At 41.2% G+C, this 26,492-nt stretch overlaps 2 protein-coding genes across 3 annotated transcripts; one reads left to right on the plus strand and one right to left on the minus strand.

The window, feature by feature from the left end:
- Positions 1 to 13,411, minus strand: LOC308402488 (atrial natriuretic peptide receptor 1). 2 transcript variants are annotated; one of them, XM_080891389.1, is made up of 25 exons: positions 13,230 to 13,400; positions 11,249 to 11,313; positions 10,505 to 10,691; positions 10,205 to 10,316; positions 9,892 to 10,024; positions 9,669 to 9,801; positions 9,032 to 9,136; positions 7,357 to 7,459; positions 6,962 to 7,107; positions 6,808 to 6,880; positions 6,376 to 6,520; positions 5,046 to 5,132; positions 4,816 to 4,959; positions 4,515 to 4,636; positions 4,053 to 4,191; positions 3,829 to 3,877; positions 3,635 to 3,736; positions 2,596 to 2,715; positions 2,334 to 2,427; positions 2,063 to 2,150; positions 1,756 to 1,895; positions 1,219 to 1,371; positions 1,039 to 1,137; positions 824 to 915; positions 1 to 737 (listed from the first exon to the last, which is right to left on the minus strand). In XM_080891389.1, exons 1-25 carry the CDS (start codon positions 13,263 to 13,265, stop codon positions 546 to 548), a joined length of 2,859 nt encoding a protein of 952 aa, XP_080747515.1. In that variant the 5' UTR covers positions 13,266 to 13,400; the 3' UTR covers positions 1 to 545. The 2 variants fall into 2 exon arrangements, 1 of the variants encoding a protein (XP_080747515.1); XR_013972767.1 differs by having other exon boundaries at positions 692 to 737; positions 1,778 to 1,895; positions 13,230 to 13,411.
- LOC308402501 (nephronectin-like) lies at positions 12,432 to 26,039 on the plus strand. The gene is made up of 13 exons (XM_080891403.1): positions 12,432 to 13,073; positions 13,973 to 14,073; positions 15,641 to 15,733; positions 17,465 to 17,584; positions 17,828 to 17,947; positions 18,030 to 18,164; positions 19,066 to 19,140; positions 21,136 to 21,651; positions 24,503 to 24,586; positions 24,751 to 24,849; positions 25,050 to 25,236; positions 25,309 to 25,393; positions 25,474 to 26,039. Exons 1-13 carry the CDS (start codon positions 13,006 to 13,008, stop codon positions 25,558 to 25,560), a joined length of 1,770 nt encoding a protein of 589 aa, XP_080747529.1. The 5' UTR covers positions 12,432 to 13,005; the 3' UTR covers positions 25,561 to 26,039.
- Positions 26,040 to 26,492: the final 453 nt, after the last annotated feature.

Genomic DNA, 26,492 nt, shown 5'->3' on the forward strand with positions numbered 1-26,492 from the left:
AACACAGGATGTATTTATTCAGCATTAATGTCAGTTTGAGTTTTTGTGCACAGTCCAACAAACAACACAAACTAATAGCAGTAAAATATACCTGCAGTATTCTGAACTGCAGTATTCTGCCTTTCACTTGTAAACAAATTTAAGACAAAACATCGAAGAAGAAACAAAGTAACTCATTGGTTCAGACCAGGTGCTGTCTTCATCTAAAAGCATCCCTGGTGTCACATTAAAATTCTATACATAAACTTTTCATCCTCATAGTCGACTAATGGGAAAGTGCTTCTTCACAAAAACATAATAACAGCATAGAATATAGTAAAACATAAACTATCAGGCGAAGATTTGACTGGAGTGAAAAACATAGCAAATGGCAAAATTTAGACTAAGATTATTCTGTTTTTCAGTTTCGTTGAACATTCCTCGGTGGATTAATGAGATCCACCGGGTGACCATACATGTGAAATGTAGCACACAACACAGTAATGTATTCTTCTTAGGCTAACAGTGAGGACATCACAACAAAAGATAGATCCACAGTTTGCGGTTCAGGCTGGGTCCAGGAGAAGATCGTCATTCAGATACCCCGGTATTGATGAATACAGCTCTTGCTTCTTCTCTGCTTCCTCTTCTGTCTCCGTGGTGATGAGTTTGGCTGTCTTTGGGTCTGCAATGATGTCCTTGGAGACCAGAGAAGTCTTCTTCCCTTCCAACCAGTAAGTAACCATGTCACCTTTACCCTGAAGAAATTAATCAGGTCCAGAGTGTTAACTGGGCAGCTCCCAGTTTTACCTTAACTGGACTCCAATGGGAGTGTACAGCTCACCTTGACCTGAAGTGTTCCTCTGCACTCCAACACGTAGCCACCAATCTCTTCCAGTAGGTAAAAGACACTGGAGCTGCACTGGATCTTCAGGGCTGCAAAAATGGAACATACCAGCTTGTTTCACCCCAAGAAGAAGAAAGTTAAGTCTGTGTCCAGTAACCAGCATTTGTTCCAGTAATAATTAGTCATACTCTTATTAGGTCCTGCAGTCTTACCAACGCTTGTTGACTCCATCCTCGATGCTGTGTTCACTGTATCTCCAAACAGGCAGTAACGAGGCATCTTTGTCCCAACCACCCCTGCCACCACTGGACCTAAAAGGACTCAGAAGAGTCACGGGTGGAAAAATGATTTAACAAAAATTTTTTATTACAGTGGCTTAGTAGCTTGTATACCGGAGTGTATCCCAGCTCGTATCTGCAGCTGAGTGTTGGGTTTATGGGGGATCCTGAAGGTGCGACAGACGCCCACCAGATCCAGAGCCATGCTGGCGATCTCTGAGGCGTGGAGTATCCCGTTCTCCTGTGGAACACCAGAGACCACCATATCTACACAAAAACAAACAAACAAAAAACAACAATCAAGTAAAAAGATTTCACAGGACACTATAGAGTCTTGTGAAAAACCAAGTACACCTTTATTGCTTCCATTTATGAGCAAGTGGGTAAGACGGAGCCAGATGCTGCTAACATAAGAGAGCAACATCCCAGAAAATTAACCACGAGGTCGGACCAAGGTCAGTTTTGAGAGAAATTAACAAAACCGAAAGAGTTACATCTTTGACTCTACCGGCTTCAGTTAGCATTTTTAATCTTTTAGTTCATGGCAGTACAATTAGAAAAAAGACCAAACAAGTGTGGCTTGTTTGGAAAGGCTGCCCGGAGATGAGCTATATATTTATATAGCTATATATTACCATGTGTGTCACTCACATGCGTCTCCGATGGTTTCTACCTTGTAGACATCGTAATTGTCAATGATGTCATCGAAAGTTGTGTAGAGCTTGTTAAGGAAGTCCACGACCTGGTAAGGAGTGCTGCTGCTGGACAGCTGGGTGAAGCCCACTATATCACTACACAAACACACACATACCATCCTTTATTATGGTGGCTGTAAAAATATAGAAAAGTAGAATAGAATCCATAGAAATTTATTTAGCTCATGTGGTTGCTACAAACCAGCATTATTAGCCTCATCTGACTAAAGACCCCAAGGTTTTCAACTCTAGTCTATCTTTACCTGAAGAAGACGGTAGCACTGACATAGCTCTGAGCTTGGGAAGGTTTTCCCTGACGGAGGTCATCAGCAACCTGTTTGGGAAGCATACCTGAACCACAAACATACAAATGTCAGTAAAAGGCGAGTTTTAACTGGTCAGAGATATAGAGAATTGTATAATCTGCATACAAATAAATGTTTTCTGGATGAAAATGTGTGTAATAAATGTGAAACAGAATCATCCTACTAACCTAGTAACACATTAGTATGTGTGTGTGTTTGTGGGTCATACTGTATAGCAGCCTATCAGTTTTCTGTTTCTCATGCATCAGATCCTGAGTCCGCTCAGCCACCAACACCTCCAGATGTTTGCTGTATTTCTCCATCTGAAACAGAGACAAAAGAAAAAAGCTTTACATATACAGTATATAGCATTGATGTAATTTAACATATGATATTACATGAGAACATGGTACAGTGCACAGTTTGTTACTATAGTAATAACATATAATGATTATTGGACTGTCCACTGTATTGACAGAGTTTGTTTTTACCAGGTTCATCATCATGTCCACTGGGCTGGTTTTGATGGGGTTAATTCGATGCACAAACTTCTTGATCTGTTCAAAGGTAGGTCTGTGGGTAGGGTTATGAGAGCGACATCGCCGAATCAGCTACGGAAACACAGGTGGGTCAAAAGAGCAGAACAGCTGAGATGGAATATTCAGTCATCGAGGATCATTCAAAGAAGAAAACATAATTTAAACAAAACATCAACTAGTTCAAGTATACACGACCACAAATGCAAGGAACACCTGACAGCTGTCAGCTACAGACATCCTTCACCCAGTCAAAACATTAATTTGACTGTTCTTCAGAAGTCCAAATCACTCGTTTCAGGTGAAAGTAAATTTAGTGTTTAACTTGGAAAGCAAGGTTTTAGAGTATAAAGGAGTAGTGTAGAGGCACAGAATCCATGATGTTTTAAGTCTGATGTGACGTTTCTGCATTCTGTGATAATTTGGGGTACTTTATCATCTCCTGGTCTTGGTGGTGGTTCATCCACGTGTTTTATCAAAGTCAGCACAGCCCTCTACCAGGAGATTTTAGAACTCTTCATGCTTCAGTTTGGTGACGATATTTATGTACATGCAGATTCCCTCTTCCGAGAGGACTTAACACTTCCACTACTAAGTAGTTAATAAATTGTTTGGTGGTGCCAGAACTACTACCAAACAGTTTGCTAACCATTTTATGACTATGCTTATTTGGGGAGCTAACTCACCTAACCTCAACCTGACAGATTCTACAGCTCGCTGAGAGAAGGAAGATGAGGAAGTTGAAGCTGAGGTGCCACAAGCTGATCACCTTCATGGTACGAATACTGTAATTATTGATGCAGTAATTTGTGTTAAAAGAACTATAACTAAGTTCTGAGTATATAAATGAACACATTTTTTCCTACAAAAGTATGCTTATAACAACCTAGCATACGAACACTATAAATTTTTATTTATTTTATTAATGATAGCACATTTCATACAGCCTGCTTTCAACCATTTCATAACAGTCAGTTTAAAGGGAATGACATACCTCTACATAGTCAGCGGGACAGGGGCAGGTGTTGTCAGCTTTACTGGAGATCAATTCAGGAAGAGGAGGACACCAGGAACACTCGAGGTTTGACTCCTCTGCCTGTAAACCAAAGCATTTTACGAATTTTACTGAGGGAGACCATGAAAGCAGCACAGTTACAGTGAAGGGAAAGGACACTCAGACTGACTTACAGGGACCGGATCACTGCGAGTTGCAATCTCCAGCAGGATGATGGAATAACTGGGAAATTTACATACAGAGAGTATCAACTGATCTATATTTATTTATCACATTGTGGAGACTGAGCTAAAACTACAGTTTTGCTTTGGTTTAGGGTAAAGGTGAGGGAGGCAGATGGAAGTCTTCGGGGAACTGAGGTGAGTAAGTGAAGGAAATTTAAAGTTAACTCTGTGACCTGAACACATCTCCTGCCAGCGTTGGCTCCGTGTTAGAGTCCTGAAACTCAGGCGGCAAGTACACTTCCAAGAGCCTCTGCTGATAGGTGGAAAGAGGCTCCGCCCCATCGCCCGTGCGGTAGGTTCCCAGACCGTAATCTAATTGGAGATTATATGTAAATAAAAACAATTGTAGATATATAATCAAAAATTTTGCTGCATTCTAGATTATTTTTCAGATCTATTTTAGGATGACAAAAATTAGGTTTAATTAAAATGACAATAAAAAACGGAGATTAGAACAATTCAGAAAGAGATTTCAGTTATAGAAAATGATCTTCACTAAATTAGGAATAAAGCAAACGTTCACTTTCAAAGCTAGTTTATATCTGGTAAGTTTAACAAGTATTTACTGGGTTTTTTTTATTTACACGTATAGTTTTAATACTTTTAGGAACATTCTTTCTGCACGCTCAGATCACCTGTTATTTTGCAGACCCAGCGGTCGTCTAAGACACAGTTTAGAGAATTCAGTCGGCCGTGACAGATCTTATGTTGGTGCAGGTACGACATCCCTCTGGCGATGTCTGTGGCGAAGGAAAACCTGGCAGGCACAAACAGTCATGCATCTAAACAGACCTTATGAGAACCCCAAATGAATTGGAAATGTGTGTGACCAATTAACTTACAAAGACAAACACTTTATGTGTAGTCGCATTATGCCTTAATTACCTCAAGATGTCATTGTACCATAAGCAAGAGTCTGTGTGATTATCTGAGTACCTGAATCCCCAGTTAAGTGGGATCTCCTCGTTAAGAAGGACATCGTTAAGGCTTCCTTTTGGGCAGTACTCTGTCACTATGGCAACATTTGGCACCTCAACACAGCCACCGATAAACTTACACAGGTTGGGGTGATCAAGCTCCCTGGAGACAAACATAAAGACAGAAAGTCAGACTAACATGCTGTGTATTTGCAGTATGAAGGGGATAGGTTTGTATTTGCATCTTACCTGACTTGCTTGACTTCCTGTCTGATGGTTTTGGACAGAGAGAACGTCTTTGTGTGAATCCTTTTGATAGCCACGGTGCGCCCATCACTGGAAAACAAAGTGGCTTTTAACATACATTTCCAAATAATATACCAGGAAGCTGGAGACATTTCTATTGGCGATAGGTATGGATGGTGCTATAACCAGTGTGTGACACAGAAGTGGCAAAGGACAACTTGTGGCTTTGACAAACAAAAATCTTGACCTCTGGGAATCAGGAAAAGATACTTGAAACTGGCCCTGGTGGCCTATCAAAGTATCCGAAATAGCACAGTACAGTTTTATATAAAGACAGACAGACAGGCGGTTATCAGGGGTGCAACAATACTTGTATCGGTATTGAACCGTTCGATACAGTGCTTTCGGTTCGGTACGCATATGTATCGAACAATACAAAAGTTTTAATTTGTTTTATCAAATTTAATCGAGCGCAGATCCACTGAGCGGAGCGCAAGCTAGTGAGACAGAAGCTAACCTCGTTGCAACATAGCAACTGCCTCAACGCTACCCGAAATTGAGCCTCCCCCACCTTCATTCGGATCTGGCGTTTGGAACTATTTTGGTTTTCATGTGAAGCATGACCCTGATGGACAAAAGTAAAACAGTATGTCGGATGTGCCACACAATGCTCAATTGGTGGGAGCTAGTGTGTTAGCGCACTTAGCTTGTTAACGTGTTGACGCCGTCCAGCCCCACACACGGGGCGATCCGTGGTAACTTGTTAACGGAGATTTGCCGTGTTGTGGCGTTAATGTCATTTTAACGAGTTTAAAGCTGACAGCACTGGTGGGAACACAACGAATATGACTGCACATTTACGCCGACATCATCCTATTGCAAAGACAAGTGGAAGCAGACAAAAAAAACAACAAGCACGCATGCTACAAACTTTACCCGAGTCATTTAGACAGCCGTTAGCACATGATTCTCCTTATGGGGACCTGATATGTTTAATATGCTGCTGAGAATATAGCCCAGAAGAAGCGTATAGTATAGCTTTTATTTTGGAAAGAGCCATTTCTCTGTAATAAACTCTCTTTTCCAAAGATGAGTGATTTCTTGATCAGACAGATTTATTTATTTTTATTATTTTGTTGTTTCAGCAACATTAAATTTAAAAACGGTACTTTTGAGGTAAAATATATATTTATAATTTTATTAAATGACAAATTAAAAAGGCATGAACATTTTTTTGTATCGAAAAAATATCGAACCGTGACACCAAAGTATCAAACCGAACCGTGAATTTTGTGTATCGTTGCACCCCTAGTGGTTACATAGGTAGGCGTACTATATGCCAGTGCAGGTGAACATTGTTTTTCGGGTTCCCAGTTGTCCTGTACAGGTGCTTAGCGCTGATACACAGCTAGTATGACTGTCATTGTTCCCCACTGGTACACTCATTATGCTGCCCATGGTCATGTGCCCCTCTTGATCTGCAGAGAAAAACAGAGTTAAGTTTTAGATTTCCTTCATGTACATAAAATGTATACAAATTTACAGATGTGGGTCCATTTCAAATCATTCTAAATCAGTGCTGTTAATTAAGTTTTTTTGTGGTGCTTTGTGTCCTGCTCTGAACTGTAATGTTTTAGATCTGGTTCATACTCTTTTTGCAGTAATATCTCTCTTGTGCAGCTTTTAGGCAATTCCAGCATACACTCAGAGCCTTTCAGTACTTACTAAGCTACTCTCAGAGTTTTATGTAGACTGTTAAAAGGACCTTGTTTTATTGTAGAGAAGTCGATGATCCAGCTTTCGTCCCACAACATTTTCTGTTTCTGGTACCTTAGCCACTACAAGAGACAGATTTATTTATTTATTTTTAACTGGCAGACTTTTTTTGAGCATATGTGTGTTGTTGTGTGAGTCCTTACCACAGCAGTCATTATGAAGGAGAGGCAGAGCAGACTGAGTGGCAGACCGATGGCAATCTTCGTGGAAGGGGACATAGGGCATTCACCACAGTCAGCTGGACAGGTGGAACAAAACTCCGCCTCCTCACAGACACCATCACCACAGACTTCAAGGGTGAAATTTAAAGATGAAATTGTGACTTATTTACTTTTTTATGGCAACACTATGTTTGGGGTTGACTGACTGCTGGAACCTTATGACATCTTTGCTGCTGGGTTATCAGTATAATCTCTGTCATCAGTGGCCAGAAAATGTTCACATAACAATGACAATATGATCTAATACAGAAGCTTTTGTGCACTCCTTGTTGCACTTCTTATAGTCAAGTCAGGATTTTGAGAGGGGAAAAACATACCCACAGCAGGCAACACGGTGGTTTTGGCCTCCAGGGCAACCTGCATGGTACCGACCCGAATGTGAGCGATGAGTGAGTTTAAGCCAGGATGAAACAGAACCACCTACAAATCAACATGTTAGATTAACTGGCTGTAGACAAAACATCAGCAAAGAATCAGAATGTGAGTATTTAATAGTAACTGAGTGTAGCATCTGCATGCAATTATATTATTTTGTCATTGGGACAGTTATTGACCGTGGCTGCTGGGTCTCTGGGGTCCTCTCAGCCTGGTTGGGGGGCTCCTTTGCCTCCCTCCGGCTGTGTGCCCAGCCCGGAGGCTGCGGTCTGTGACCGGCTCCCGGTGCAGACGGCTCTCTGTTATAATGTTTCCTCACTTGGCTCATGCGAGCCCAGCCCAATTTTTACTCTTTAAGTGTGCGCGTGTGTGTATGTGTGTGTGGGTGGGGGTGGGGGGATATATGTGTATTGAGAGTGTGGGGAGTGAGTTGGAGGGTGGGGTGGGCTGCTTTTAACTATGTAAAGCACTTTGTGCTACATTTTTTCTGTATGAAAAGTGCTTTATAAATAAAGATTGATTGATGATTGATTGATTATAATATTGTAGTATTGCCCTACTTTGAATGAAATAGGTTTGTCTGTACAGAAGCATATGTTACATCTTTTTTCTGCTTAATGTTCTGTATTTAAAGAAACTTGGGCTCCACTTGGGCTCCAGTCACCAGTACAAAAGGCTTCATTTCTGAAGAGACTAGGTCCTAGACTTGAAATAACAGTCAAACCAGAGATTTTGAAAACTGTAAAAGATGCTTTTTGGACAGCTTCCTCTTTTGCAGAAACAATGTAGGGTGTAAATACTAGAATTAAGGAAGAAGAACACTGTCTGTATAAAACAATGGAATAAAAAAGAATAGCAAAATACAGAATTATTCATTCACTTGAAATGACAGCACGAGGGAAAAGGTTAATTTTTCAATGGCTCTGGCTCTAGTGATCCAGTGATTCACTCTTTGTGCTTAAACCAGACAGTTATCATTCCTGCTAAGTTATGCATCAACCTAAATTGCTAAATGCAACCAATGAGATGACCTGTAGGTCCAGTAAGTGTATTAGTATGTTCCTAAAATGTTAGTTTTCCTATTTTAAGTTTTTGTTTCATTGAGAAACTGCTGTACTTTTGAAGACCTCAGTGACCTCATTGCTGGATATGCCCAATCGTGTGTTGTGTATGGATTAATGTAAACTATTTTAAACAATTATTTAGGCTTAATGTTCACTATTACACTTCCATCCAGCCATTTTCTACCGATTATCCAGGTTAGGGTTGTGGGGGCAGCAGTCTGAGCAGAAAAGCCCAGGTTTCCTTCACCACCTCCTCTAGTTTATCCAGAGGGGACACCGAGTTGTTCCCAAGCCATTTGTGAGATATAATCTCTTGAGCAAATCCAGGATCTGCCCTGGTGCCTCCTCCTGATAGGACATAACTGGAATACCTCACCTACGAGGCATCCAGGGGGCATCAACTGGGTGAACTGGCTCCTTCCAATGTGGCTCTACTCTTATTCTCTGAATTAATTGACCTAAATCCATTTAATCAGTGGTGGAGTTATATTTATTTTTGAAGAGGAACTATGTGAGATATGGACTTATTAAGATAAACTGGCATGTGTGTTACCTTCGCGGTCCAGTTGGTCTGGGTCATCTTCCCAGAGGTCGAGACGGTATGTGTGAAGATTTTTCCATCATCAGGAATCCAGGGGCCACAAATGCTCTCTGTTGTCTGTTAGTGAGGAAAAAACAGAAAACTTTATTTTTATGAGAGAGCTTTTTATCTGTTTACTTATCTGTCAGACATTACATAGATGGACTACATCTAGAAAGTAGATCTGGGAAAAGTAAACGGATCCTAAGGTGTCTTAGACCTGCAGTTTCTCACCACTAAGGGGTGACTACTTTGGGTAGAAAATAAGTGAATATGTCAAGAAGTCTAATAGAAAATGATCCCACTGCTTATGTAATCTGTGACCTCATAAAACACTAGTCTGGTTTATTTATGGCCTCTGTTGCGAGTTTAAAGTTTAACTGAAATCAGCATAATTTAGTAAATTATGGTCCCAATTTTGAGTTAAACTGTGTAAACAGTTTAAGTTTTGGAGCTGACCAACCTTGGGATTAACCTGTATCTCCATAATACTCTATTGTGTGAGGATTGGTGACAAAATTTGCCAAACTACGTTTTGCAACTGGATTTTGGAGTTCTCTGTGGATTGTGTTACAGAGAGGAGTGATGAAGACAAGAAGAAGCAGTGCACCATGTATCCCAGCGGGCAGGAGTGGATGTTAGCGTGGTGAATGCAGCAGTTCTCGCCATTTGCATCTTTCCAGTTGGCCGGACATTCGTGATGTTCACAGAACCTCCGAGCTGATTCAGCGTCTTCTATGTCACTGAACACACAGACAAAGCAGACCAGTTTATCTAGTTTATTTTGTTCAGTCTAAAATTATTCTGCTTTATACCCAGTTTAACCAGTTTACCTTTGAGTGAAGACGCGGTTTTGGACGGCCCAGTGGTAGAAAGAGTCCTGGGCGGTCACCGAGTATATGACACTGAATACCTCACCACTCTTTATCAACTCTGGAGGACGAAGAACCCAAGCCATCTCCAGACCTGGACAAGAGCCACAGGATAATAGACAGACAGAGATTTTAGACTGCAATCTTTAAAATAAATAATTTCAGCCTTCACTGGGGAGCTGTAATACTTGTTATTTAATCTCGAGACCAACCAAAATCTCTCTTCAAGACCTACGGTTAATGATTGTATTGTAACTGCCGTCTGTTTTCTCACCTCCACAGTCGATCATGTTGTACTCGTTGGGCCTGTCCAGAGGCCAACAGTCGTACTCGCTGTTGTCCAAATCGTGCCAGCAAAACACCAGACCAACACCACAAACAGACACCTGGAAACCACATGACACGTGTTCAATGACCAAAATTACACCACAAATAAAAAAGGAAAAAGCATCCAGAGAATCATCCGAGGTGCTCACATGATTAAAAACTATGGACCTGAGCTCGTTCCTTTGAATTTAAATATATTAAACTTTAGGCCTGTAAAAAAAAAGGTGTTTCATATATGATGTCTTACCCAGAACAGAAACCAAAGTCTTTGTTGTTTCTTCATACTGTTGCTGTTGAAAGACAGACAGGTGGACAGGATGGAGACAGGTAGGAAGACTGACTGAGAGTCTCGGACATCTGCAGCTTCTGAGCTGCTCGCTCGCTGTGGAGTCAGAGCTGATGGAGCGGTGGTAGGTAGAGCGAGGCAGGAGACACTAGAGAGAGAGAGAGATTGGATTCCGTATTTCTCCCGTGCGCTGTCAAAGCTGAATTCAATGTTTTACCTAGAGATGGCTACACTTCACTGCCCTCTGGTGGTGGCTGCTGTTACTGCACTGATCTTTAAACATTTACTATTAGCTCAGTTGAGTTTTTCCCTCTCTACATTTTTAATTCTCTACCGATAAAGGCTTTAAAGAATTAAGAAATATTGTATTGTTATTCACTATGCAAACCCAGTTTTCTATGTGTGGTCTTTTGGAGTTTTTTAGATATTTTTTTTTATATTTAAAAGGCAAATTCTTTTTCAAACTTCTTGCAGGTTTTTTTTAAAGAGTCAATATGAGCTGACTTCACTTGCTTTATTTACTTTGTAATGATGGATTAAAGCAAAAAAACCAAAAAAAAACAAAACAAAACAAAACAAAACAAAAAACTTGTCAGTTACAGTTTAACCCTGTAAGGCAGCGGTGTCAAACATTTAGCCCACAGGAAGTAAACCAGCCCGCTGGATGGATCTTTTGAACTGTTAAGATATTGTGACAGACTTTACCCATGATCTGCTGCACCACACTGCAGGGATCTGTGCTGATGGCTCTCCTTGGGTTGTTCCCAGTACTGAATGTGGAAAAAGTCAGACATATTGATGACTTTGCATTTGATTTTAGATTGTAGGAAATATTTAAAGATGCTTTTCACAAACCAACCAAGATGTTTGCATAAAGGTTATCTCAGTTTTTTTTTTTTTACTGGTCTAGCCGAAAGCAGACCAAGACTGGTCTGTATGCAGCTGATGGTCCACCCCCTTGGTTGAAGGTTTATGACTTATTGTTAGTGTTCAGGATGTTACTCTAAAAAATTAATGCTACATTCCTTTCCTTATGTAATTACTCAATAGTTTTCCCACTCTTGTCCATTTGAGCAATACAAATTAAAGTGTCCTTATGTCTACTCCAAAGAGGTTACAGACCTCTGTGTCCTACCTGTACACAAGCTGAAATCTGCTGATTGTAGCACTAAATAGCTTTTTTTCTTTCTATCTGCTCATCATACAGACAACTGAGGAAACTTTGTAACATACATAACGGCATATTTGTAGCTAATGTAATTACCAATGTTAACACACACACACACACACACACACACATATAAAGCTGGCTGTATCTCTGGTATTTTAGGTTCTTATATAACTCACAGATTTTACAAAGACTGCAATCTCCAAAGGAAAACAACAAACCAGCCAGCTCCTGACAGCTGTGCCAGCTAATTGTAAACATGAACCACATCCTTAATTATCACTAATGAGGTCATTTAACTTCAAATATAACTATTATAAAATTGCCATACTTTCACTGAGTTATCCCTTTGTTTTTATTTATCCATGAACACATATACGAGGGTCATAAACTGCAAACTATATATTCTTATCAGAATTTAAACATCTATGTTAATATCTTAAATATTTCTATAGAGTAACACAGTGTCAGCCGTATTTTATTTATTCCATATTGCCTAAATTATTTTTACAGCAGTTAAAATGTTGATGACAAAATAAAACTGTTATTATTGTTCTTGTTGTTATTACTAGTACTACCGTCAATAATAATAGTAGTAGCGACAGCAGTGAGAAAAAAGTATCAGTAATTATTTATTAACATTGTAACTTTGGTCGCGCCTGACTGCCTAAGAACATGACGTCACAGGGGAACAGCTTCATGAAGTGAAAGGCTCTGATTGGTGCAAGATGTTCATGAAAACGGACGTGAATGAATAACCCCACGCGCCTACGGTCCATCTGTGTTTATGCATCAACAGAGAGCGCGTGGGGGGTTAAAGAAACAAATCCGTCTTCGTGTTAACGATTCTAAACTTCCTGCTCGCGCGCTGTCTGAATGTCTGTCGGGTTATTCCCCGGCACGCGACTCCACACAGTCCAATTCAAGCGCGCGAGGACACTCTCCTGGCTCTCTTTCTCTCGCGCCTGCTCGCGCGCAGGGCAGTGAGAAGCGCAATGATTTAGCGGCTTTTAATTCATTTTTCTCACATTTAGCATCGCAGCTGTGTTATTCTACATGTCGTTTTTGATCTATTTTTATGTTTTACTCACTGGATTCAGCGGCTTTTTGCACTTTTGATGAGCCTTTTTTTTTAACCAACTGCATGTTTTGAATGTCTCGGGTTTTTTTTATTTTACGCACTGTGTAAGTTTGCACGGGTACCGGTTCCCTGCCGAAATCCGAGATATTTGGAGCGAACTGCTTGACTAACCCGGGCCGTGCTAGTGTTAGTGTCCCGGGTTAAAACCGCAGGATGTTGACCATAGTTCTCCTGTCTTGCTTCTGTTTGTGGACACGGGGCCAGCGCTTGGACCACGACAGGTCAGGAATTTCTTTTTCGTTTTAGCTGGTTAAGCTTTTTTAAGGTAGTTTCATTGAAAACATGTTTTAAAAATAAATGTAAATAGATAATTCTTGCTCACAATGATACATTTCAACTGTCTGGTGCTTTTCAGTGACAGTCACAGTAACGCACACCTGTGCAAAACACGAGCGTCTTCTTCCTCTCTGCATGGTCTTGTTTCTAATTAAAGGGTTTGGCTCAGAAGCAGTGCTGAAAAAAGGCAAACAAGTCAAACACTTTAAAGTCTGTGCAATTAAAGAACATTTTAACTAAAAGACAGCAACCAAAACCGTGAATTCGTTTCTAAGGGGAGAGACCTGAGAAGAAAGGAAGAAGAAAATCCAGAGTTAAAAAATAACTAGCAATGAATGATGATGGGAACACTGAGGAGGACATGATGAAGAGGGGAAAGTATGTGGAGGGAGTGGAAAAAAGGCACGCACAGCACCCTCCCCTCCTCTATGGCTGATATATTTCATGTTCAGACAGGCACCTGGAAACAGGAGATGTCAATAACACACACACACACACACACACACACACACACACACACACACACACACACACACACACACACACACACACACTCTCTCTCTCTCTCTCTCTCTCTCTCTCTCTCTCTCTCTCCAGCCGGTCTCAACTAGTACAGGCGACATAAAAAAGTCATGGAGCCACAGAGTAGTTTTTTAAAGCCTCAAGTCATGTTTCTCCCTCAGATTGTTTCTGTGTCTTTTCTTTTTCCTAACAGTTCATTGGATTTCTGTTCATCCACAGGGTCACATGACCCCGTGCAGGCAGCAACACCCCCCCACAACGCCCCAATCCTAACAACATGATATGATCCTCAAACATGCTGTGTGTTCATGTGTGTTTGCAGCTGGGCGGACCAGGCCACGTTGTCCCGTGGACTCTGTCGCTATGGAAACAGCGTGGAGTGCTGCTGGGGCTGGAAACAGTTGGACTGGGGGCGATGTGAACGTAAGGACACACATTTATACTTCCTTCCAGTGAAGTCAGGCTAAAATCCTCCCTAACCAACTGATCGGCCAGTGGACTTTCCTTTTAACCTACTTAATGCGACTGCTGATAGCTGTTAAAGACACAGACTGTATATAGAAGAAGGCAGTAGATACAGTGATGTCACTTGTAGTTTTTTTTTTTAACCTGCATATTTTTAAGCTTCAGTTTTAGCTTTTGTGATCAGGCATTTGTTGGTTTGTGAGGTCAGACATGATGGTATTTCAACCCTAGGGTTCAGTGATCAGCTATCAGCTAATGCTAGCAAGCTAGCATCCCCAGCAAAACCAGCATGTTGGTTAGAGAAAGTTTACATTTGTTTCAATAGGGGACCACAGTCAGACTGGTGATGGAAACCAGTCGACAAATAAACTGGACTGTGTTGACTGATGGTTCTTTGTTAACCCTTTAGAACCGGTAGGAGCGGACACGCTCCATTTTGCGTAACTATTTTTAAATCCCGGTAGCACTGCAACCACGTGAGCTAGCGCAATAATTTTTTTTGCATATGAAACCGGAGGAATTGTACTTACATCTTATGCCATCAGCTTGTCCTCGGTCACAGTTTCCTTCCACATATAGCTTTGCAAAAACTGCATAAAAAGCGCTTGTAGCAACAAAAACATAATATTCCAGAAACACGCTTTGCCGATCCGATCAGCTGTTTGTAACACTTCCTACGTCCATCAGCGCGAACTATCACATGACCGCATGACCTGCCCGAAACCGGAAGTGACGTCATTTTGCGGAAATGTAGTTTTTTTTACCATCGTGGCCTCATGAGCTTATACTTGTGTTTTAAAAAGTTATGTTTGACTTCATGACTTTCTGTGTCGTTTCTGGGATGCTTAGGACTCATATTGCACTGCTGGAAATAGTTTATTTTGATGCATATGCTGTTATTTTGCAAATTTGCACTATAATATATTTTTTCGTTTTTCCTGTAGTATATGAAAATTGGTGTATCTCAAAAATAAAACTATGAAAACACTCAAAATAAATTTCCTGTGGTGGGAAACTAGTTTGTGCAACTTTTTTGTATTTACAGTTTTGAGGGATAAGCCTCTTAAATTTCTCTAACTAGAAATATATGTTAAAAAAACAAATACGATTTTAAATTTTTTTGTAGTTTATTGCACTTTTTTGCAATTTATGTAATTACTATGCACTTAATGCAGACATATTATTAAAATTTGGGCTATAATGGTTGTATTGATGTATAGCAACTTGAAATTCTCCCAAAAATGGCTCCACAGCAGGTAAAAATATAATATAAGCTCTGGCGGACTTGGTTCTATGGTAGGTCTTAAAGGGTTAAACCAGCAGTTGCTTGGAAGGAAGGAAATCAGCCTTAACTGTGTTTTTGTGAATCTGTTCAGGGTTTAAACACTGAAGGAGCAGCTGCAGAGACCAGAGTGTGTTATTTCATTTACGACTGAAAACTGATCTGCAGCCAGTCAGCCTGACATATGTTTGTACATGATTCAGTGTATGTTAACACCCTCTGTGTGTGTGTGTGTGTGTGCAGCTCACTGCCAGCAGGGCTGTAAACATGGAGAGTGTGTGAGACCAGACCAGTGCAAATGTCACCCAGGATACACGGGAAAGGCATGTAACCAAGGTATGTCTTTTTACTCAGCACAGAGTACACCAGGTTCAGACGTACCTATTCAAACTTCTCTATTTTTATGCATTTGTAATTAAATGGAGGTGTTACATTTAGATATGAGTGATGCACAGATGCTGTGTTGCTGTTAATAAGGAATATCACATTTTTGTAAACTGGCCATGCCATACCATGGCAGCGATAGATACTGTGGTGCTTTCGATCATGGCCCGTTTCTATCCTCCATCATTCTGATAAAAATGTCTCATCTCACCTTCATGTTTTTGAATTTAACCAGTGTTTTGCACCTTGTTGTGAAGCCTTTGCCTTTAGGCATTCATTCATGTTTGTTTGGTGGTTGTGAATGTTGGAGGTATAGTGGTTAGCATAGCTGCCTTCCAAGCAGTTGATGTCAGTCAACTGGGTTAAAATGGCTGTGATTCCTGAGCACTTTTGTTAAACCCATTTGAATTAAAGCCGGAAGTCTGTACTTCAGTCACATCTTGCTAGTGTGATTTTTGCTAGTGTGTGTGGGTACAGAGAAGAAAGTACGAAAGCTGTGTCTTTGTCCAACAAATTGGACCTAATTATATGTATATTATATATATATATGCATGTTAAAACTTGACTGTGGATCTGCTTCTAAATTAACCTCAGTGCATGAGCAGTGCAGCAGTGAACCTCACAGGTGTGTTTCTAAATTAAGATAGATATAAAACTGCCTTTTAATAACCTGACAGAATAGGAGATTGCTCATAAAGTTAGCTCACAAAGTGAGAACTCTTCAGCACATCTGCAGGGAGCTGGTCCAGATGTGGACTCCTGGTTTCACAGAGATCAGATTGCCCATCATGCATCTGTTTTGCCTCAACAAAACAGATGCATTCCTGTCATGTTTGTTTGACCTGCAAGGGCGTGTTTTACCTGAAGACCCCCAAAACACACAAACACACTCTAACTACTGTTTCTAATCTTAGGCCTACTCCACCCACACACACAGTGTTAATGTCCTGATTAGAGGCTTCATTATGACTCATATCCTGACCATAAAACAGCATCTGGAGACCCCCCCAGAGACACTGTCACACAGCGTGTGTGTTTGGACTTCTGTCTTTGAGAGGACACTCACTGAGAGACCTCAAAAAGCCCTTTGAAGCCATGACGACCGTCCTGCTTATGATGGTTTCAGTCCTGAGTTTATCTAAACTCAGATGTTTCTCCAACACTTCAGAGCACACTGCTCTGTCTTCCTTTCATTTAGATAACTTAACCCTTTAACACACAAAATTGCAAAATTATAAAATAATTCTCTTCTTTCAGGAACCATTTCAGTTTTCTCTCGAGCCCAAAATGTGAAGCGCACATGGCAAAATCTATTTGGAGCTGATTTTCTTCTGTGCTGCCACGATAAATCAACTGTCAGCATAAAGCCCGTCTTCTCTCCTTTCCAAAGATGATTCAAGTTTGTCTGTAGCACAAATGGAAATTTAAAGAGCGCTTGTAAAATGGCCCTGCTACTGAGCCTGTGGTAATAAAGGGTTAAACCAGGTGTTTACCTGAGGAGTGGGTGATTTGTTCCACCTGGAATGCACTTTTTGTCTCAGAGCAAGAGGTGTTTTTACAAACACACACTTATTTAAAATGCTCAGGGCTTAAGGTCAAAGGTTAATCCCGCAGGCTGACAAGATGAGTGAAAACAGGGAGGAGTTTTATGTTTAATACCCCCTCTGTGTGTGTGAGTTTCAGATCTGAACGAGTGTGGCGTGAAGCCTCGGCCCTGCAAACACCGCTGCATGAACACGCCAGGCAGCTACAAGTGTTACTGCGTGGACGGGTACGTGCTGCAGCCGGACGGCAGCTGCAGGAGTGAGTTACTCATCGAGCGTTCGATTCCCTTTCGCAGAAGTATTTATGCACGTGTTCAGTGTGAGCTATAAGCTAAAACACAGTGCAGTCACCAGCTTTATGAGGCCTACTTGTTTTTCTTGTGCAGAGTGTTTTATGAGTTGTCTCTGTCTTAGTAAAGACAAACATTATAATCCTTTTTGTCCTGTTTATTTTTCTCTGTGAGTCATACTTTGATTTTTTTCGGTGTCTGTACGCTCGCAGATGCCCAAACCTGTTACCATGCCAACTGTCAGTATGGCTGTGAGGTGATCAAAGGGGCAGTGCGATGCACCTGTCCATCGCCAGGGTTACGCCTGGGTCCAGACAGACACACCTGCGTCGGTAAGTTAGCTTGCTTTTTTAAATTCCTGGATGAAGAAGTGCAGGATCATCTTTCGTCCTCCACCTTTTTCTTTCTGTTCAGACATCGACGAGTGTTTCTTGGGTGGAGGCGTGTGTCCTCGTCGCAGAAAGTGCGTGAACACTTTCGGGAGCTTCATCTGTAAATGTCACCTGGGCTTCAGACTCGTGTACATCAACGGGCGGTACACCTGCATCGGTGAGGCTAAAACCCTGGAGATTAAAGTAAAATAAAATAAAATGTGATTTTACAGAGCTTTCATTTCTTCTTATACATAAAATGTCTTAACTATTCACAAAACTCCCTGCTAAGTCACTGTGGCTGTACATAGACTCTTTAGCATTTTAGCCACTGCCCTGCTGTTTCAATTAATTAATTAATTAATTAATTTTTGGGGGGGAAGTGACCATATTTGGACAAGAAGGTGAAGTTTTAACTTATCAGTTAATGCTAGCGTATTTGGTTTGCAAGCAGCATCACAAGACTGTATGGGTGCATCACACCTATCTAAATATCTAACCCATAGTTAGATAGGTTTACTGCAATTAACTTCACAGCAGCCATATTAGCGGTCAGACAATTACATGTAAAATGTTCCGATAACAGCATAATATGACAAACATGCCACAGGTCCAGTTCAGGGACTCTAGTTACCTGAGGTGGAGCCTAGCAGACAGCTAGCAGCGACATCTGCCTGTTTCGAATGATCTATAAAAACCAAAATGGTTTTCGTTTTTTTGTAGCAGGCTGTAAACATGTTTAGTTTGCTGTGAAGTTGGCCAGTTTGACATCTGAGTCTGTGGGGACTGACTGAGTTTGGGGGGCCCTCAAGTGGACATTAGAGGGACTGCAGTCTATCAAATCCATGCTGGCTTTATTTTTAGTTCTGGAGGTTGCTGCTTGTTTTAATGGAATGTTTTATCTGCTGTTTTAGCCATAAAAATATGCTTTGTTAGTCGAATTCATTTTTTTTAGACGGATTTCTGGTGTTGTAAATAACTTATTCTTCAGACTTAATCAGAATGAAGTTTAATTTGTTAGAAGTTAAAAGAAAAAAGAAAAGAAGGCGCTTCTTCCTCGTTTCTCTCTTTGTTACCAGATAAGGACACTCGTCCGTTCTGCTCTCTGAATCCATCGTCTCCAAAGTGCAAGTGTAAAGACGGCAGCTGCAAAGGTAAAAACAGCTCTTTATCACAAACACCTGTCCATCTCTTAAAAGGTTAGGTTAGGGTTTATTCTTTAGACTTTTCTTGTCGTTTCAAATAAAAAGAGAAATCTGTCGAGTTCTGAAGTTGTATGCTGCATTTCACACAATCATATAATCAGCACGGTAAAGTAAAATGATGGAAAAAAGTTTAGATCTGTTGATTCGGTAGTGTCCCAGACCTTCCTTCAGTCTCTGTCTTCTGACTCTTTTATTGCTACTCAGGACAGATGAGAGGCAGGTGTTGGTGAACTGCAGGCACCAGTCAGACACATTTCAATGATAAAATCTGCTTCAAAGTCTGAGCTGAACTTCAGCTTTGCTTCTGTAAATTTCCCCACCAAAAACACAAAACTTTAAAAAAGGTGTTGAGCTTATAATTAGCTCCACTTTGGGCTGAAACAACATAATGAACACTGGCTTTGTCATATCTTCACACACTGCTTCTGGTTTAGATTTAAATAAATAATGACACAGTGCAATATGCCATGTGAATTTTTTCCTTTGAGGTTGGATTTCATAATCTTTTATAGTATTATGTTTTAATTAGTGCTGTCAAAACTAACGCGTTAAAGCAAATTAATCCGCCATCACGGTCAACGCGATTAAAATTTTTAATGTAATTAACGCATCTGGAGCACAGAATGACTCAAAATCCCTGAAATATTTCAGCTAACACATTTCGGGCAGTTTGTCCAAGTAGAGTTACCTATGCACATTCGCAAATAGGCAGTTGATCTGGTAGTGACGGGCAGCTGAACCAATCAACTCTATATGGAAGATGATAATGATTTCTCAATGGGAAATTTGAGTATTAAAAAATAACAAGACGGAGCAGTCGACCGACATAAAGCATTATGCACATTGTGCCAGAAGGAATTTTCTTTTCACCGAAGCACTTTGAGCTTAAAATTTCACATTGACCCAAAGCATACATTAGTCTGGGATGGTGCTAGGACTTTGGCTAATGCGTCACCCAGCTTGCGACAAACCACTCACGGAGCAGGGGACTCAGTAAGTCTACCTCGGACATATTGACTGAAACAATGCCATGTGGATTGCAACAAACTGCAGACCTATTAATATCAATGAGAACACGCTCTTTACATAGCTTTGGTTCCTCATTTCAAGGACTTGAAGTGCCTCGCCAAGAGTGACAGAGAGAGAGGGGATAAATGTTTACAGAGTTTTTTGTTAACGTGAATGTTCAAGCTGTTCAATAAACATGTTAAGTGCGTATATTTTCCCTTTTTCTTGAGTCTGTTTGCTCATGCAAAATGAAATGTGATTAATATAGAATGAAAATGAAGGATATTTAATCGTGACTAATCAATATTAATCCACAGTAACCCAGTGATGAATCTGATTCAATATTTTAATTGTTTGCCAACAGTAATATATATTATATATTAGTGTACACTTACCTATTAATATATAGGTTTTTAAAAAAAGTTGTATTTCACAGGAGAGAACCTGTGTTAAAAGATATAAGTTAAAACTATTTAAATTCTCTCTGAAATGCTGTCATTGGACTAACATCACACAAAGTCTAAATATGATGTCTTAGCAGACAAACAATAGACAGACAAACAGATTATATAATATAAAGTTGGGTCTGAGAACAGCCTGTGTAGATCAACAGCATGGAAACATGAAGGAAACCTGAATCTCTTTCTTTTCTTTACAGCTGATGGGAAGATTAAGTTCACTTCTTTACGTCCCAGCACACTAGTTCTTGTTCCAGTTGTTTTATTGGTCTTATGCCTCTTGTGTATCAGTTAATGGCACACAATTTATCCAGACTGTACAAATATCGCCTAACAACCACTCATTTTTCACCTGCCTGTCCTCCCTGAGGTTTACACTGTTTTTAAGCACGTCAGCAGTTCCCCCGACTGCAAGTTTTGTTTTTGGCCTCAAACTCTGAGGCAGCAGTAAAGTTTACTTTCTTTGTTTTACTCATAGCCATCCCCAAAGTGACGGTAGAACCGCAGAGACCAAGAACTACAACTCCCATGACCTCCACCATCATCACTACCGCTACATCTCCTCCAACCACCACAACTGCCCCCATCCCAACAACCTCCCTGTCTACATCCACTGATGTTATGACCACCACTCCAACACCTATAACTGATACCACTGCTACACCAGTTACTGCCACTACTGTGACAACAACAACACTTGCTGCTACTACTACAACTGAAATGGATACGACAACTCCCACAACGCCTCCTCCGTCCACCACTTCTGCTATTACTACTCCTAGTACAACAACAAATGTTACTACCATCACTGCAAGTTCAACTACACCCACCACTCTGCTAACTACAACCCAGACGACACCTTCTTCTCCTCCTCCTCCAACAACAACAACACCAGCAATCACTACAGTGCTGCCGAGTACCTCGCTGCAAACCACCACGGTGAACAACAAGATCAACAAAGACGTGACACAAAAGCAGCGAGGAGACGTGCACAGTAAGGACACACAAACACAGCACACATCCACGGACCTGCCGAGTATGAGCTCACCCAATCACACTGTTTATTAATTAATTGGGAAGAAGTCGCTCTTGTTGCTGTGTTTCATTATGGCCAGGTACAAAGTTAATGTTATAAAATGTTTGCTGTGAAATGTTAGCTTCATGTATCAAATACTTTTATTTTTAAAGCCAGTTCATCAACTTTCAGGACATTTTTTCAAACACTAAAATCATCAGTTTCTCAAAAACTATTAAGGACTAAAGTCTGAACTTTTCACGGACCCCAACGTAAAAGTGACTCAGTGTCTGTAATATGGGACAGATGCAGATGCAGATCTGAATGTTGACCAGTAAAAATAGAAAAAGAAAAAAGAAAGCCCACTCCGGGTCGGGGATGAGTTCCTGCCCCAAGTGGAGGAGTTCAAGTATCTCGGGGTCTTGTTCGCGAGTGATGGGAGAAGGGAGCCGGAGATCGACAGACGGATTTGGCCTGCAGCTGCAGTAATGCGGACGCTGCACCGGTCCGTCGTGGTGAAGAGGGAGCTGAGTGTGAAAGCGAAGCTCTCAATTTACCGGTCGATCTACGTCCCTACCCTCACCTATGGCCACGAGCTGTGGGTAGTGACCGAAAGAACGAGATCGCGGATACAAGCGGCAGAAATGAGCTTCCTCCGAAGGGTGGCTGGCCTCTCCCTTAGAGACAGGGTGAGAAGTTCGGCCATCCGGGAGGGGCTCAGAGTAGAGCAGCTGCTGCTCCACATCGAAAGGAGCCAGAGTAGGTGATTCGGGCATCTGACAAGGATGCCCCCTGGGCGCCTCCTGGGTGAGGTGTTCTGGGCATGTCCCACCGGGAGGAGGCCCCGGGGCAGACCCAGGACACGCTGGAGAGATTATATCTCTCGGCTGGCCTGGGAACGCCTTGGTATTCCCCCGGATAAGCTGGAGGAGGTGGCCGGGGAGAGGGAGGTCTGGGCCTCTTTGCTTAGGCTGCTGCCCCCGCAACCCGGCCCCGGATAAAGCGGAAGAAGATGGATGGATGGAAAAGAAAGTCCAACACTTGTGTAAATTCTACTTGGGGTGGCTATAGCTGAGGTGGCAGAGCAGGTCAGCCACTAATCAGAAGGTCGGTGGTTTGATCCCAGGCTGCATCCTGGCTGCATGCCAAATATCCTTGGGCAAGATACTAACCCCGTGTTTGCCTACTGGTGGTGGTCAGAGGGCCCGGTGGCGCCTGTGTCCTGTGCCTTGCCTCTGTCAGTGCACCCCAGGGCAGCTGTGGCTACAATGTAGCTTGCTATTGCCAGTGTGTGAATGTAGTGTAAAGCGCTTTGGGGTCCTTAAGGACTAAAAAAGCGCTATACAAATGCAGGCCATTTAATATTAACCTCCTAGGACCTGGCTTCCACATATGTGGACATCACATTATTATTGATTTAGTTATTTAGACTAAAATACTCAATTTTGGTGTACAGGGGCCTGATATCCACTTACGAGGACATTATACTGCTACTGTTCTATCAAAATTTTAAACGAATATCCTCATATGTGGTTCTCAATTTTCTTAAAAACAAAAATAAGGTTGAAAAATAAATCTGGTAATTCTTTGTTTTCTACATTCATCGGGCCCCAATATGCCCAAATATCAAAGAAAAATTAAAAATACATGTCGTGGAAGAGTTCAGGTCTTAGGAGGTTAAAGCAGAAAGAAAAAGAAAACTAATTAAATTAGTTGGTGTGTTGTTGAATTTCACAGTAATGTCAAATGAAACACTTAGAGTACTTTTTTAACATGAAATACTTGATTACAAAAATAAAGAAATTTCTATTTTCGTTGGACTTCAATGCTCGATTAAGAAGATGCAACAAAGTAAAAAATATCAAAAACAGTCAAAAATGAAAGAAGGTCAAGCAGAAGATACAATAGCGTTAAAGCTAACCTTCATGTTTCAGTATGTTTGGTCTACTTAAAGTTTTATAAAGCTTCACACTGCCAGTTAGAGCTTCAGCAGCTCCACCAAGATCATGGTGGATGTGAAGCCTCCTCTCAAAACGCAAAAATTAGCTACTTAATATGAGAAACAAAAAATTAAGAAGATCGAGACTATAATCAAGCGAAATAATCTGGCAGTAAGATGATTTCACTTGGTAAGATTTCTTAAAATAAGATTTTTTTTTAAACATGTGAGAAATATCTTAAAGGAAGTGCTGAAACACTCCTTCCAAAAAAGTTCAAAACAAGCCTGTCAATGCTTCTTTCTCATTTTGAGAGAAAATATCTTGAAAAAAGATGATTCTTCTAAGGCACACAGTGAAGTCGAACCCAGGATGGTGTTGCTGTGAAGCAGTAGTGCTAATCACTGCTCCAGTATTCTTACCTTTTGTAAATCGTTACTGGGAGGTCTTGAAGTAAGTTTTTGTCTGATTGCGTTGTTACTAAGCCAAAATAATTCAAAGAAGTGACTTAGATTGATGTCTTCCAGTTAAAGATTCATGAAAATAAACAAAGGTAGAAAAATGAAACCAGTTTTTGCATGCTAATCTAGACTTTAAATTTTTTTAGGATATGTAAGAAAGTAAAAACTGCAAACTTTGGACTTCAGTCTGGTTTTCACATGTGTGTATACAAAGCCTGCGTGTTGGTTGAAGAGGATTAACATTGATTTTTCTCTTTTAAAATTTTCAGTAATTAGTTTATATATGTGCTGGTGTGTTTGCTTTTGTTGGTTTATAGACTGAATGTCTTTGATGGGCGGTTAGAAGCATTTTAAATACTGAATATCAGCATGAACCAAATAATACATTTAGGATAAACTGATCGTTTACTTATTTGTGTGTGTGCTCTGCAGTCCCTCGACATCCCGGTCACAACCACGTGTGGGAGTTTGACATCGAGCTGGGAAACATCGCTGAAGATGCCAGAGACGATCCTGGTAAGCACTGGTTACACTGCGTGATAAAGGAGGTTAATATTCATATTTTTAAAAAAGCAGACACATCTCATTCCCCTGTTTAAAAGAGGAGATTACAGGGTCATATCAAACTTCCCCCAGCTGGTGACTTTAGTAGCATTCCTGTTTCCCTTCTTTGATCGTAGAGGTCGGGGAGCTCCGTTGCAGCTTCAGTCACAGAATCTGTGACTGGATGTCTGACAGTGAGGGAGATCTACACTGGGAGACGGTTCAAAGTCCTGCAGGTAACACACACACACACACACACACACACACACACACACACACACACACACACACACACACACACACACACACACACACACACACACACACACACATTTTCATGTCATAGTAAGGATGTCTGATTGACATGATGTGTTCCCAGTGAAAAGTAGAATTAGTTTCAATTCAGTTTCTGCTCTGATGATCGTATGTGTCTCAGGTGGGTGGTACCTATCTGTCCCCGAGCTGAAGGCGGGACAGACAAGCATCCGTGGTGCTCGACTGGCCATCCAGGTAGTCCCTTCCTGGAGCCATGGCGACCTGTGTCTCTCCTTCTCCCATTGGTTGACGGGGCATCACGTGGGCGTGCTGCAGCTGTTCGTCAGGAAAAAGGGACGAGACCAAAGGTACTCGAGTCAAAGTGCCACGACTGTTAACTCCTGCTGGAGTCGCCTCTGTAACACTTTTTGCTGCTGCAGGTATGGCCCCGCCCTCTGGAGTAGGACAGGTGGGCACGGTTGGAGACACACGCATGTTACCTTGACAACACACTCTCTGGACAGGGTGAGGCAGACGTACATGACCCAAATTTGTTGCTGAGCTGAGTTTGTGAAGCTGATGATGACGGATGTGTGTGCGTGCAGGTGCTGCTCAAGGCCGAGCGGAGGATTGGACGAAGTGGACAGATCGCTGTTGACGATGTCACTTTGAGACGGGGGCCGTGTCGATGACACCAAATATAGACCTTCAGGTCACATGATTTAAAGGACCAATGTTGCTGCAATCCCAGCATCAGGATTTCTGCCCCCTCAGAGGAAGAGGAAGTTATGTGGGTTTGTGGTGAAGCCACAGCAGCAGTGCTTCAGTTTAAATTTTGTGCTGCGTGACAGTAGAAGTTCTTGTTTATGAGCCGGACTGAAGATTTGGAAACACTCAGAATTCATTTTGGAAAGGTTTCAGATTTACTTTAACTGTTTACTTTATATGTTAATGAGTGCAAAGATTTATTATCATTAATTATCATTTATAATCAATGTAGTAAAAGTAACATATCGTTACAAAGATTTACAATTTCACACTGATTTCACTGATTTGTACAAGGATTTCGATTCATAGAAATACTGCAGTGAGAGTGTAATAAATATTTAGGTCCATATTTTTTTGTTTCACTGTAACGTTGTAATAAACTTTATCGATCATATAAATCATGAGTAAGAAATCATTCTAAATCTTCTGTGTTGGGAGACAGATGCAACTTCACATGCAGGAAGAGAGGATGAGGAGGGCAGAGATTTGCCTGGTGAGCATCTGCTTCAGAGGGCGCACACAAAGAGATGGGTGGAGCAGCCAGAAAGCTGATTGCTACTTTCCTGTTAGATCAGCAGATTTATTGGTTTATAGACACGTGACTGTGGAGAGTGAAACCTGTCGTTAATCTTTAAGCCTGTATGTTTAAAGACGGTAACACCGCAATCACCAAAGTAAACCAACTCCACTCTACAGCCAAGCTACGTCATATTGTCTGTCAGAACAACAACACAAAAGTCATTACACTGAATCTATATATGCATTAAGTTAGTCTCTTTTCACAGATCCATGCATTTAACTCGGCATTTTTCACTGCAAAATGTCCTGTAATCCAGTTTATCAGTACATCTTCTTC

Source organism: Rhamphochromis sp. 'chilingali' (assembly GCF_963969265.1).
Source record: "Rhamphochromis sp. 'chilingali' genome assembly, chromosome: 1".
In the NCBI taxonomy this organism is placed as follows: Eukaryota; Metazoa; Chordata; class Actinopteri; order Cichliformes; family Cichlidae; genus Rhamphochromis; species Rhamphochromis sp. 'chilingali'.